Source organism: Puntigrus tetrazona, chromosome 3, assembly GCF_018831695.1.
Source record: "Puntigrus tetrazona isolate hp1 chromosome 3, ASM1883169v1, whole genome shotgun sequence".
Classification (NCBI taxonomy): domain Eukaryota; kingdom Metazoa; phylum Chordata; class Actinopteri; order Cypriniformes; family Cyprinidae; genus Puntigrus; species Puntigrus tetrazona.
In genome coordinates this window covers 19,539,573-19,553,032 of record NC_056701.1, presented here as the reverse complement: position 1 = coordinate 19,553,032, position 13,460 = coordinate 19,539,573, and the positions used below count along the sequence as shown (strand labels likewise).

Genomic DNA, 13,460 nt, shown 5'->3' with positions numbered 1-13,460 from the left:
TTTTTTTGCTTCATTCTAGAAGGGTAAATGTATTCTTAAGAGTCTCTGTGCTAAATTATCTAGAATTGTTGGAGGTAGAAAAAATTCCCCCACCTTTCAGGCGCGCACACAGAATTATTTAGTCGAAATCAAGGACCATGAAAGGAGAAAATAGCACCAGCTAATTTCCCCATCTGTGCCGTTCGTTCAGGTTAAGCGGCAGGCAGCAAAAAGAGCGAGAGAGGAGGTGGTAGCGGTGGAGGGGGAGTAGACACGGGGGTAAAAGACTGTCGATCATAGTCTCTCCCTCCTCCTCCTCCTCCTCCTCCTCCTCCTCCCGTTCCCCGTCGAGGCGCGCAGATCAGCGGAGCACCGAGCGGCGAGCGCGTGTAACGTTTCTTCTGACACATCAACTCCAGGACCAGAAACAAGAGTGAGACTCATCTGAGGGGGAAAGACTCGGAGAGTATCGATCAACCCTTCTGATTTTCCTGCGCTGATTTTTTTTCTTCTTCTTCTTCTTCTTCTTTTGGTTGGTTTCTTTTTGGAAACCAGGATAGGCTACCCATCGCAACATGCTGATCGGTAAGTCTGTTCCGATGAGATGTTGGGATGTTGTTACGTTTGCGTGTGTGGCATACATGCTGTATAAAAGTCTTAAATGTGACGATATCGCGCTGAGGACGTCTTCCCGTGCCAAAACTCCTCGCGCTCTGCGCCCTCACCACCGGCACGCGTAACGCTTTTCAGCCTCGTCTCGCTCTTACTGCTTAATCGATCCGACGCGAGACCGTAAGGAAAACTTTCCAGAAAACATAAGGCGGACGATGTGGATTTTTCCAGAAGCAGAGGTGCTCGAGAAGCGATTGTGTGTCTGATTTGGTTGCTCGCGATGCTGGCAGACGCGCGTGCGACTGTCATACGCGTGCCATCAAACGGCCTTCAGCGTGTCAGCCGAATAACTAGGATGGCGTTTTGTCTAGTTAACACCTGCATAAGCCTGGACATAATTTTACAAGTCCAACACGAGAGATTTTTTTTTTTGGATTCATAATCCCGGTTTAATCTGTAGCAGGTGCCACGGTCCATAAAACACGTTTTTTACGTCTCTGTGGCGCGAGCGACCGACGAAGGCATACAAAAAACGCGAGCGAAGCAGAGAAGATGAAATGAATGGTGTGTATTTTTGTTGATCTCTTATGACACGGATGAGCGCATTGGAATGGCATTAAAAAAACTTTCGTTCTCTCTCTCTCTCTCTCTCTCTCTCTCTCTCTCTCTCTCTCTCTCTCTCTCTCTCTCTCTCTCTCTCTCTCGCTTCTTGCTTAGTCTACAGCAATGCAGCTTCATTCGTTTATGCATCGCAAAAAAAAAAATTGAGATTTTATTATGAGCATTTTATGAGCAAACATGCGTTTTAAAAAAAAAAAAAAAAAAAAAAGATAAAGCGGCCTGTTATTCACACGCCGCCAGTTTTGAATTGTGTGCCGAGCACAAATGATTTATTTTTAAAGAATGTTTTATTTTTGATTCGCGCGCAAAAAAAATAAATAAAAATGTTTTCTTCTGTTAAAGAATTTACTCTTTAAAGTCCTCCTTTTTAAAGGCATCTTGTCTCCTCAAAGCACCTGGTGTTCCTCACAAGAGCTCAAAGCAGCGGAGCGGAAAATTAAAAATGATAAAGGATTGATCCTGCACGCGCTGAAAATGCTTTATCAATAACGCAGCTCATTTAAGGAAATCGTTCGCGTTTTCTATTTTTCTTAGCTCATGAATTTCGTTGGGATCGAAGCCATTTGCTTATGCATTTCATAACGGTGCTTTTTTCTTTTTTGGGTTCCATTTCGCTCCTTTTGAGTTTTTTTTTTCCCTGATCCTAATGGTTTTTAATAAACCGTGTGCTTAATATAAACGTATATTTAATATTGAAAATACAGTGTATTTTTTATTATCATTTGTATCTGTCATATTTGTTTTTATTTGTAAAAATGTGTTCTAATTCTACTGAAGGGGTTTTTGTTTATTTAAGGTATTAATTCCGCTTTTTAATATTTGTTCTAAATATAATTTTTAATTTTAGAGCACACCATTTATATTTTTGTGAGGTTTTTGTAAATCCACTGTAAGTGATATAAAAGGAGGCAGGAAAGATTTAAATGTCCTTCTCACCTCCTTGCTCTCAATTTCTCTCATTATTAGCTAGATACCGATGCCTTGTCCGCTTAGCAACACGGACAAAAGGACAGATGTGACACAGCTATACAAAGTTACCGAAACCATAAAGCTCTTTAAATAAAGACACTCAGATTAAATCCAAGAAAGAGGAGGAAAAGACAAAGAGAGGAGGAAAAAAAGGACGGAAAGCTGCAGCATGAAATGGCTCCAGCGTTCACTCTGAAACCAGCATCCAGTGTACGTGTCTGTGTGTTACCTCTCCATCACCCTGCACTCAGGCATGAATTACCTGCTAGCGTGAACACCTCAAAAGCTCAGGTTAGGGGGACAAAGGTCACGCCCTTGACATTCTTTAACAGTCTCCAACAATGTACATTTTATTCAAGTTACACGCGCTGACTACACCTTGACCTTCAATTTTTTTTAGTGTTCGCTGGACTGCTCGGTATTTTGTTGCTTTGCCACTGGTGTGTTATTTTTTTTATTTTTACATTTTATTTGTTTTTTTAATTTAACGTATGCTTTGCGTAAATCAGCCGTCGATGAAAAGCTCGGTCTTGCCCCTGTAATTGCAGAGGTGTTTGAATGTGAGCGTGCTGCTCTCTGGGCTGCAGTCACACCACAAACATTAGATTTTTTTTCGTCTCTGTTTTCTCAACCCCTCTCTCACTGTCATGGTTTCAGTCGTCGTGGCAGCGCCCCAGCCCTTGTGTGTGTTTGTAAGTGTGGGGAATGCGGTAATACCATCCTTTAAGCGAATGCTCTTTGCCAGCCGCATATTACTACGGCACTCTCTAGGAAGGCCACACCGAAACACTGCAAACTCAACGTAAGGCATTTTATTCACAATTCTTGTTTTTATTAGTAACACGTCTGCAATTATGAAATTGTTAGGAACTCCATTTCACCTGAAAAATATTTACTTTTTTAAATAAAAAAAAAATAGTCAAATGTATTATTTAAAATGTATGTTAATAAATGTTCAAATATTTTTTTTAAATAATAATTATTGTAATTATTTTTTCACGTAATGTAGTTCATTATGCTAATAATAGATTGTTAACAGCGGTCAAATAGTCCTTTCACCGGGGCTAGAATATGATTCCTCCAATCAGAATCTGTTTTATAATAGAGATTTGATCCAAAACCTTGCACCGTTCTTCAAAAATCTGCTGTGCTTCTATCACAGAGATTTGCCATTGAAAATACCGACACTGCGTCACCTTTTCATTTTCTGATCTTTTTACATTCTGGCCTTCACCATGGCCTCCAAATATTTACCACCCCACATTTATCAGCCCGTGACGCAGTGCACCGATGCATCAATTTCTAGCGTCGTCCAGAGCGAACGGTCTTTGTAAGATTCGCCGGAGCTTCTCCTTCGGTAATGGTGGTTATATTCAACTCATCTATTTAGTGACGCAGTGTGTGCGCGTCTGCTCCCTGTAGAACAGCGAATGAGTGACAGGGCGAGTCATTAAAATGAAATGACGGCATGGGCTTGATTGGCCTGTCAGTACGTCTGATGTGCTTGTGTGTGTGTGTGTGTGTGCGTGTGTGTGCGTGTGTGTGTTGGACAGTGACAAGAGGGTAAAGCATATGCTCTCAGCAGGGGTTACAAGACGAAAAATGACCATCTTTGAATGCGTGTTTGCGAATGTTTATCCACACAGGCTGAGTGAGAGCATGCTTCTTTGTCAATGCGCTGAGCTCTTGTTCTAAACACAAACTCGCCCTGCACTTGACTTCATGACCCAGAGAGAGAGAGAGAGATGCGGGATGAAACGGGGATCGTTGCGTCTGAATTCACCTGAAATGGGCAGAAATGTGCTCTCTCTCGCTCTGATTAGTGTGACGGTCTTTGAAGCAGCTCAGTACTGCTGCAACCCACCCATCCCATAATCTTTCTACCCACACAACTTGCTTTTCTTTAGCTTCAGTCTCTCTCTCTCTCTCTCTCTCTCTGTCTCGCTGAGTAAATACCTTCTATTCCCTTTCCTTTATGAGGAAGCTGATAAGGAATGTCTTTCATCCACAGCAGATCGGCTTCTTCCATCCCAGCATAAGATAATGTGTATGTGTGTGTGTGTGTGTGTGTGTACACTCATGTGCACTCAGTGATTTTAGGATTAAGTTTTTCCTGTAGCCCAAGCACAACAATAGTGTCTGTCTATGCACTTTGTGTGTGTTTGTTTTGTATGTATGTCTGCATGTAATATGGAGCTGCAATAATGGAGTGCTTAGCTTGACCATCATGTTTTAAGATGGAGTGACTGAATCAAGTCAGATGTTGAGATGATGGCATCAAAAATGTATTTAAATTCTGTAATGTGGCATAATTCATAGTCAAAAAGGATATTTGGTAGAACATAATGTAGGGTGGAACTTGATTTTTTTTTTACTATTATCTATATCTGTTAAAAATATCAATTTAAAATATACATTTTTTGTGGTAACATTCAAACATTTGAGGTCATTAAGATCAAGAATGAGGTACACGTGGAAAGCGTGTTTAAAGAATAGAAATCTCTAAACAGCATTTTTAAAGAACAATTTGTTTCGATCAGTTTAAAGCATCCTTGCGAAATAAAATGTTCTGACTGTAAAGTTTGAATGATTATATAGTTTAATGTTTAATATATAAATCACGTTTCATTTAATGTTATTGCATTTGCAATCCATTTTACATCCATTTTATCTAATAAGATCCTGAAAGGATGACGTTTCAAATCAGAAAAAATCAAGATCTGAAACCTAAAACTAATGTTGCAGTCATTTGTGGAGAAGGAAAATGTCCCAAGAAACAGGCCATATTTATTTGAGCCTCTTCCTCCTGGGACCGGAGATGTATGGTGTATGAGACGTGTGGGGTGAAGGTCAAGTTCTCCCTCGAGAGCATCTATAATTTGCTATTATTGCCGTCGCCTTTATTGCGTTAATGTTAATCTGCATTAAATTAGTGCGTTGACTATTGACAGCTTTTAGGAATGGCTGCATTACTACAGTCACTTTCTTAGATAATTGGCTTTTGGATAGCATTTTTTATTTTTTTTGGAAAAGGCACGTCTTTTCAGAATTAAAAAACGTTTTGTTTTAATTTGTATATATTTTGACGAAACAATGAAAAACATACACTGATAAATTTGTGAAATTAAGCAGAATGCGCATTATGAAAATAAGAGTGAATGTATTTTCCATGCTGACATCAGCTATGGGGTTTTTTTGTGTGTGTGAAAGCAAATGGGTTGTTGGTGTTGTAATGTGCGTTTGTTGTCCCATTGGTCACATCATATTGACGCGTTTAAAAGTGGTTCCTGACGGTAGTTTTTTTGTCCCCTCATCTCAGTTCTTTCTTCCTCACACAAGTGAGCAAGTCCTCAGCGCCAAATCATTTATCCTCTCGCATCGTCTCTGCAGTGGGAGCCATTTTGGTGCTACAGTTTCGTCGTAGTAACTGAGCCCAGAGGGGGCAACAGAGAAACAGCAGGACCAGCTTGAGCCAGCGTAACAAAAATAGCCCCCCCACGTTCCCGTTCTCCAAGCCAACTGGCCTTTTTGGTTCCTCTCGTGGCTGATGGGAAGGTGACTTTGGCGCGCAGCCACTGTTATCTCTTCTCTGCCACAGACTCGTGGTGATCATTGGGGTCATTAAGGCCGGGGGGGGTCTAACTGCCCCCCTTCTGGACACAGTGGTGACAATGTTCTCCAAAGGCCCTTTAAAGTGGGGGTGTTGAGACCAAGCAGTTCTCCTTGAGTGCTAATAGTCCACGTATGCACATTGCGCACACACACACACACACACACAGAGAGGGATCAGAAAGTGGAAGGGCAGGGTTGATTGGGGGTAATTTGGGGATTTTGGAAGGGCAGCTATTTCGACTACAAATGTCCCTGGAGAGAAGGAGGGGAGGAGGGGGAGGGAACAACAGGATAACACGCACACACTCGCACTCCGTCATGTGCGCGCACACACACAGCATTGTTTTGTTGTGTTGGCCACATTGATACATGGGTGCACCGTGGGATGCTGGAGGTGTGTGCGGTGGCCTAGAAACATCATCACACCCGTGGCTCCGGACAGGAGGGAGAGGGGGGTCTGGAGAGGTAATCCTGTCTTTAGGCTCCTACAAAGAAGGTCAGTACTGCCCATGGGCCCATCCTCTCCCCTCCTCATCATTCGCTCAGTCCTCATGTTGTTCCAAGCCCATAGGGTTTCTTTCTTCTGCGGAACACTAAATGAGATATTTGAAAGAATGTTCAAGCTGCTCTTCTTCCAATATACAGCTGTCGAAAGTGTGAAGTAAATGTACATTTTCATGATTTTTTTTTTTTAACATTTTTATCACTTAATTGGCCACAGAATAATTGTAATTCTAGAAGCACTCGTATTATAAAACGTAAACTATGAAAATGCGCAACACTAGACTGGAGAATTAAAATGAGATTGAAAAATTTTAAAATTTTGATAGACTAGCATTTAAAAGCTTTAGTTATTGGGGTTGAATGAGATCAATATTATATTCAGCAAGGATGCATTCAATTAAATATCTAAAGTGTCAACAAAAGAACATTTACATTTATTTTTAATTTAAAAACATTTATTTGAATGTTGCAAAAGATTTCAAATTTAAATCAGTTCATTTGAAAGTTCCATCTTTAAAAAAATGAAACATGGTTTCCACTAAAGTATTTAATAGCATAAATGTTTTCAGAATTCATAATAATATGAAAAATAATGTATCATAATAAAATAATGAAAAAATGTAAAAAAATAAATGAACTGTGTCTCTTGGAAGCTTGGTGGGCCATTTCATCTTTCACTGAATCAAAAGTCAGCGTGAACATTGTTTAAAATGTCTTTTTTTATTTCCCATAGAAAAAAAGACCTACTGTAAATGTTTGCTTTGTGGTTGCACTAACACTTAAAGGGTTAATCGGTTAGCCTTTCTTCACAAGTTTGTGCTCTTTAAAAGCGTGACTAAATCTTTAAGACAGAAAAGTAATTAGCCAGCTAGTCACTTAAGATGTAGTCTAGTTTAATGTCTGGTTTAAGTCAGCTAAGCCTGTAAGCCTCTTAGTCTGAAGATGGCTTGATTGGCTTAGTTTTGGATCTGATAAAAAAAAAAAAACAGTCTGTTCTAGTTATGCAATCAAATATGATATTATCAGTGTTTGATGTGTTTAAATGCATGATTATGAGTGAGAGAGAGCGAGAGAAAAAGAAGAACGCAAGCGCTTGGATCTCACCGAGTCTGTTACATGGAAGGTCATTTCACTTAATGTGCTGGGGAATATATTTCCTGTGAGATACACCAAGGTTACAGAAGAACAGAGAGGGTGAAAAGGAAACTCTGATGTTGTGTGTGTGTGTGTGAGAGAGAGAGAGACACAGCATCTACTATCACTAGTGAGCATTGTATTGGCTCTGATGCGCTCTGTCTGTCCAAATCTACTGCCTGAGGGTGAAGTCAATGCATCACCTTGACAGTGTGTGTGTGTGTGTGTGTGTGTGTGAGAACGTGCACACATATGCATGTGTTTCTGTACATCTATGTACATGTTTAACCTTCATGTTCACGAATTTGATTTTTGCTGTTTTTATGTTTGAGGCCCCTGTGAAAGCAGTTTCTGGCACAGAATAAAAAAAAAAAATATATATATATATATATGTATGTATATATAGTTGCAACTTTTTATCTCACAAATCCAGAACCTTTCAGAAATGTGGCTTGTTGTAATGCTAGTCACATGGTATTTACTTTGTTAAATTTTTGACCCCAAAATTGAGGTAAAACTTGAGTAACTGATGAATAATCAGCACTATGATTGGCAGATCACTTTATTGGCAACACAACAGATAATGGCAGACATATATATCAGTGTATGAGTGTATTTGCATCTCTCTGCTGTGTTGTCCTGCTAAAGGGCTTTTACCTGTTTGTCTGGATGATTCATGCATAATGCAACAGCTACGCACTAACACACTCACAGGACACTCAGTGGATAAATACAGTGTGTGTGTATTATCATCACTGGGACTGGGAGATATTATGAACATACACAGTGATTTTACTGATTCTAAGAATGTCAGGATGATTTTAATGATTTTAAACATTTCAGAGAATTTGTTATTATAACTGATTGTATCGGTGAACTGATTCAAAACTCTTCAGAGATTTGTTTGCGTTACTGCAGAAATATTTTCCAAAGTTTCAGTGATTTAATGTAGAGTGCAGTCTAAAGGTTTGAGAGCATATTGGAAACAACCAGGCATCTAACAACCAAGCGTCTAAACTGAAATAAAAAAATAATTGAATTTGTTCCGTTGCAAGTGGTTATGGTTTCCATTTAGTTTAACTACGTTTAAATAATCAAATTTAGTTAAATAATGTTCAACAAAAATTTTTCATTTAAATGTAGCTAAAATAAATCAATTGCAACCATTTACTTAAAAATGTTCCAGTATTTTTTTCCAGTTTATTGAAGTACTACAAAGAATTATGAAATAAAATTAAATTATACACTTTTCTAGATCTTGATCACGTGAACTTCTTTGTACAAAAGCATGTTTTTCTTGAATTGATGATAATATAATTTGTCATAAAATGTATTAAAATGCAAAATAAATGCACTTTCACTAGTGGTCTCAGATTTTAAAAGCAGGGAAAACTGGCCCTTCTTTAGATTAAATGCATATTGTGATATTTCCCAAAAATCATTGTTTTGCTCTATCACCGGCCCCAATCATCATCAAAACAATTTTTACTCCTTTATGCAGCTTACAGCAAAAAAAAAAAAAAAAAAAAGGCTATGCTTTTTTTTTCATGTAATAAGGCTATGTTCTTTTTTTTTAACATTCACTATGTTCCTCCTGTTTCAAAAGAGAGGGAGAGATCAGGATAGAGGAAGAGAGAACAGAGAGATGGACAGATAAGAGCCAAATGAATGTCAGAAGTGTTACGCTTTGTGCGGTGCTTCAGTTAAATCACCAAAAGGCTGTTTAATAAGTCGACATGTCTTCGGTTAGCAGAGGGACCGCGGGGACCGTTTATAGCGGCGCGCGCTTGATGTCACGAGGGGGAGGACGGTAAATGAAGTCGCACAGATGTGCTTGTGTAGATTAATGTCTTCATTGAGCTGCCATTATTTGGCATGACGCATGAGGCTTATTTAAAACAATTACAGACCACTGCTGCCAAATTCAGCTCCCAACTCATTTGCCAGGCTCTCTGATAAAATGCGAAAGCAGCCTAAAAAAGCACACATTCACACGCAGGAAATAGGGCGAGTGGGAAGGGACATTTCAATGACATTATGTCCTTCAAGAGGTGCTGCATCTATTCAACCGGCAAATAGATATGCAAAAAGATAAAACCGAACACCTGCTTACTAATGAACCACAATGCCGTTCGAGGGAGAGATGGAGAGCGGCCCAAAACGATGAGGACAGAGATATCGCTGTGTGTTTAGCCCTCCGTCCGCGGGACACATTTTTTTTCCGCCTTACATTTGCATTTACGTTCACGCTCTCGGTAGATACGTTCTTAGCACTATAGAGGTTGAATAATGAGATTTTAAAAACACTTTTCCTTATCACGCTGCTGCAGTCTTCCACTGCATTAACGTCAGGCGCGTCTAATCTCTCTCGCTAAGTCTGGGAGGGGGGTGTATACGTTGTGCTTTTCTTCAGTAAGGTGTTTAATCATGTAGCAAGTGATGTTTATTTTGAAGTCACAGGTCTTAAGTGGCTACTGACACAGGAAATGACTTCATTTAAACAGGAAATGAACTTCGCTAAGCTTCTGTCACTCCGCATCGCTTCATAAGTGGCTGAGATCGAGCGTGTGTTGAGGTGTCTCGTGTGTTAAAGGAGAAAGAGACGGACAGACAGACAGATAAGGCATGAAGGGGATGGAGGGAAGTAGCCTACTGTTTTTTAAGTTCCGTTCCTAGTGGCGTTTATTTTTACGTGACATTACTTTGCTTTGTTTATTTACTTGTACAGATATTTTGGGGTCACTGTGTATTAGTGTAGTATATAATTTGCATATAGTGTTTTTGCAATGTACATTGACATTTTGTGAATATTACTTTGTTTATTTTTTCTAATAAAAATGTAAATGTAAAAAAATAAGAATAGTATAATTTTTTTCACAATTTTACAATATTATCAAAATGATATATACATTATTATTATTATTATTATTATTATTATTTACCAAAATACTAAATAAGGCCCTTCAAAATGTATTTTTTTACCGTTCTTAACTTGAATGTAATTGCATTATTATTAACATTAATAATTCAACACCATTATTAATTAAAATAATTAGTTGAAGAATGTTTGCCACAATCAGTAGTGCTGATTGATAATGATTCTGTTGGTTGTAATAAATGATATAATTTCATAATTTTTAATAGTACTTAAAAAAAACCTACATAGTACAAAAAGAGCAAAACCGTTTTTAAAGAACATTGTCTTATCAGTGTAACAACTGCACAGCCTTTGGCAAGATTTTGCTGTCGCTATAAGTCCGCTCTCTCAGCGCACACACACACACACACACACACACACACACAGAGTGTGATTGAGATAAGAAAACAGCATGCGCTCTCCCTCTGCATATATTCACCCTGCAGTCATGACGCTCACAAATAAGAGCACACTTCCTCTCTATTTCTCATTGCTTTCCTTGTGTTTCGTCTTCCTCATCTGCATGCCGCTTTGTTCCATGTGCCGCTGTGGTTTGCAGAAGCGTAACAGATGAATGAGCGCGATACTTTGATTTTATATTTATGTCCTGCAATTCCTGCTCTTTATCAATTTGATATTTGCGGTCGTGCACCAAACCTCTCACCCTCCCTTCCTTCAGCCGGACTCTCTGGGGGAAAAAGAAAAAAGGAGTAATTTATCACTGTGCAGCCTCAGGGTGCTTAACACACACACACACACACACTCACAGAAGCCTTAGGCTTTATTGTTCCTTTGTGGCAGATGGGTTGCCCGCTTTGCACCATTGGTTTTGATGATGCTCTCAGTCTCTCTCTCTCTCTCTGGAATGCACACGCTTACACACTTGCACACCTACCGAAAAGCCTTTATTTGACAGTATGGCACATAAAATGTGTTTTTTGGGGCCATATGGTCTGCAGCTATTGAATGGACAATAACTTGGTAAACTCTCCATGTAGAGAGTTATTTCTTCTTTATGTGTGTGTGTGTGTGCGTGTTATGGGTGATTTTAGAATGACGTTTATTGATTTTGATTTTGTGTTGATTTCATTTCAGTTGTAAATAGAATTGATGATGTTAATGATTAACAAAAGACAAAAATTTCTAGCACAGCACTCTACACTTGAGGCTCCCGGTCACGCTCAAACGCTCTGGCTTCTGATCTTATCATTTAATCACGTCGTTTATTGTCTCCTTTGGGCTTGCTAACACTATTTTCGATTGTGATGCAGCAGCAGTTTGTACAGGTTCCATTAGAAGTACGTTCACACCGCAGGCGTCACCAATGAATAATATTCACCTGCCTTGTTTAATTCTCAAACAAGCTCTCTGTTGAATTTTGACTGAACATAGAGCTTGCTTATTGTAAGGGAAAACATTATGCTCTATTCATTTTTGGATTAAAGTTTCATTTGCCGTGGTGAGACCCAACGCAGAGAACGGAGGAAGTGCTTTATAAGCATTTTGACGCTTTTTATTGTGAAACGGAGCATTGCTGAAAAAGAACATGTCAAATATATAAGCAGTATATAAGTTAAATACGTTTTATTTGATTTCTGTTGTATAGCACAGAATGAAGAAAACATTATGGATATTGTGTTTGCTGAATATACCCCAAAGGCACACGAATTCATTGCGAGTATGTCCAGTAAACTGATTTTTAATGTGGCTGAGGCAGAAGCACTGTGTCGGCGTCTTCTGGATCCAAGCAGAGAAGATAAGACGTTATTAAAAGAGGCTCTTATTTTGAATGGCGAATAGGCCATCTTAATGAACAGGAAAGAGGCTCGTACCACATTCTTTTCTCATGCTTTCTCTCCATGCTTTTGCAAATGTATCAGCTAGTTTGATAATATGTAACTGACAGAATCTCTCGTGTATAATATTGCATATGCAGATTTGAGATATGTCGAGTGGAGATTTGTATTCAGAGTCGCTTTAAACATAAATGTAGATCAGTCAAGGTCAAACATTCTCTTAGAAATGTGATCCTTGTATCTTTTTTTGTGCAAGTGCTTTCAGTAATATTCTCCATGTATTCTGTTTGTGCATTACCGTTTAAAAGTTTGGGGTCAGTAAGAAATAGTTTTGTTTAATCGGCAAGAATGCATTAAATTGATCAAAAAAATACAATAAAAGCTTGAACTTGAAAATGAAGTTCTTTTGTAAATGATGGCAAAATAAATTGTCGTTTCATGTTAACTTTAAATTTTCGGCTTAAAACTAAATTACATGAACCGCTTTAATTAAACAGAGTATACATTACCATTCAAAATTTGGGATCAGAAAGGTTTTTTATGAATTTAATTGAATTAAATTGGTTAAGTGAAAGTAAGGACTTTTAAATTGTAATATAAATATACTGAAGGATCAAGTGACACTGAAGACTGGAGTAATGATGCTGGAAATTCAGCTTTGACATCACAGGAATAAATTATATTATATTTAAATGAAAAAGCATTGTAATAATATTTTTCTGTATATTTGATTTAATAAATGCAGTGACATAAGAGACTTTTTTTTCAAAAACTGACCCCGGATATTTAAATTTAACGCAAATGATTGGTCAGAGGCTATTTGGAGCGCGCACACACATAAAATTTTATTTTGAGACTGGCACATTTCTACATTCACACGAACACAAAAGCACTTCATTAATTTGAGATTTCTGGGTAGATTCAATTCGGCATGAGTGAACACATCATGATGTTTCATTAGCCATTATTATTCACTCACATGTGAGTTTGGACACACACACACAGCCAGAGACCCCTAATTACGTGCTTGATTCCATGTAAGCTGGCAGGTGAACTGCAAAATGAAAAGGCGCACAAAAAATAACAACAAAGGAGGAGAGGAAGGCAGAAAAAAGAGGGACCGAATAGCTCTCTTTTTTTTTCATTCTCTAAAGCTTAATTGATAAAATCTTTGCTCATTATGCTCATCGTATTACATGTGCATCATCAGCCAATCAGATCTCCAGGTTTAAAAGGTCAGCGTCGGGTGACCCCTGTGTTCTGGAAGGGTCTTCATGCTGCAACTAATTAATTCTGCTTGTTTCGGTCCCTCTCTG

General features: G+C 38.6%; 1 protein-coding gene across 4 annotated transcripts in view; it reads left to right on the top strand.

Annotated features, from left to right (window-relative positions):
- The window catches only part of znf385c (zinc finger protein 385C), a 76,472-nt gene that overhangs the window by 36,065 nt on the left and 26,947 nt on the right, over positions 1 to 13,460 (top strand). The window contains exon 1 of one of the 4 annotated variants that reach the window (XM_043235763.1): positions 219 to 564. The exons of the other annotated variants lie outside the window; for them this stretch is intronic. Within the exon in view, the coding sequence (XP_043091698.1) occupies positions 555 to 564 (10 nt within the window). The 5' untranslated portion in view covers positions 219 to 554. Of the gene's footprint in view, positions 1 to 218; positions 565 to 13,460 lie in introns of those variants that run through there. 4 annotated transcript variants of the gene reach the window in all.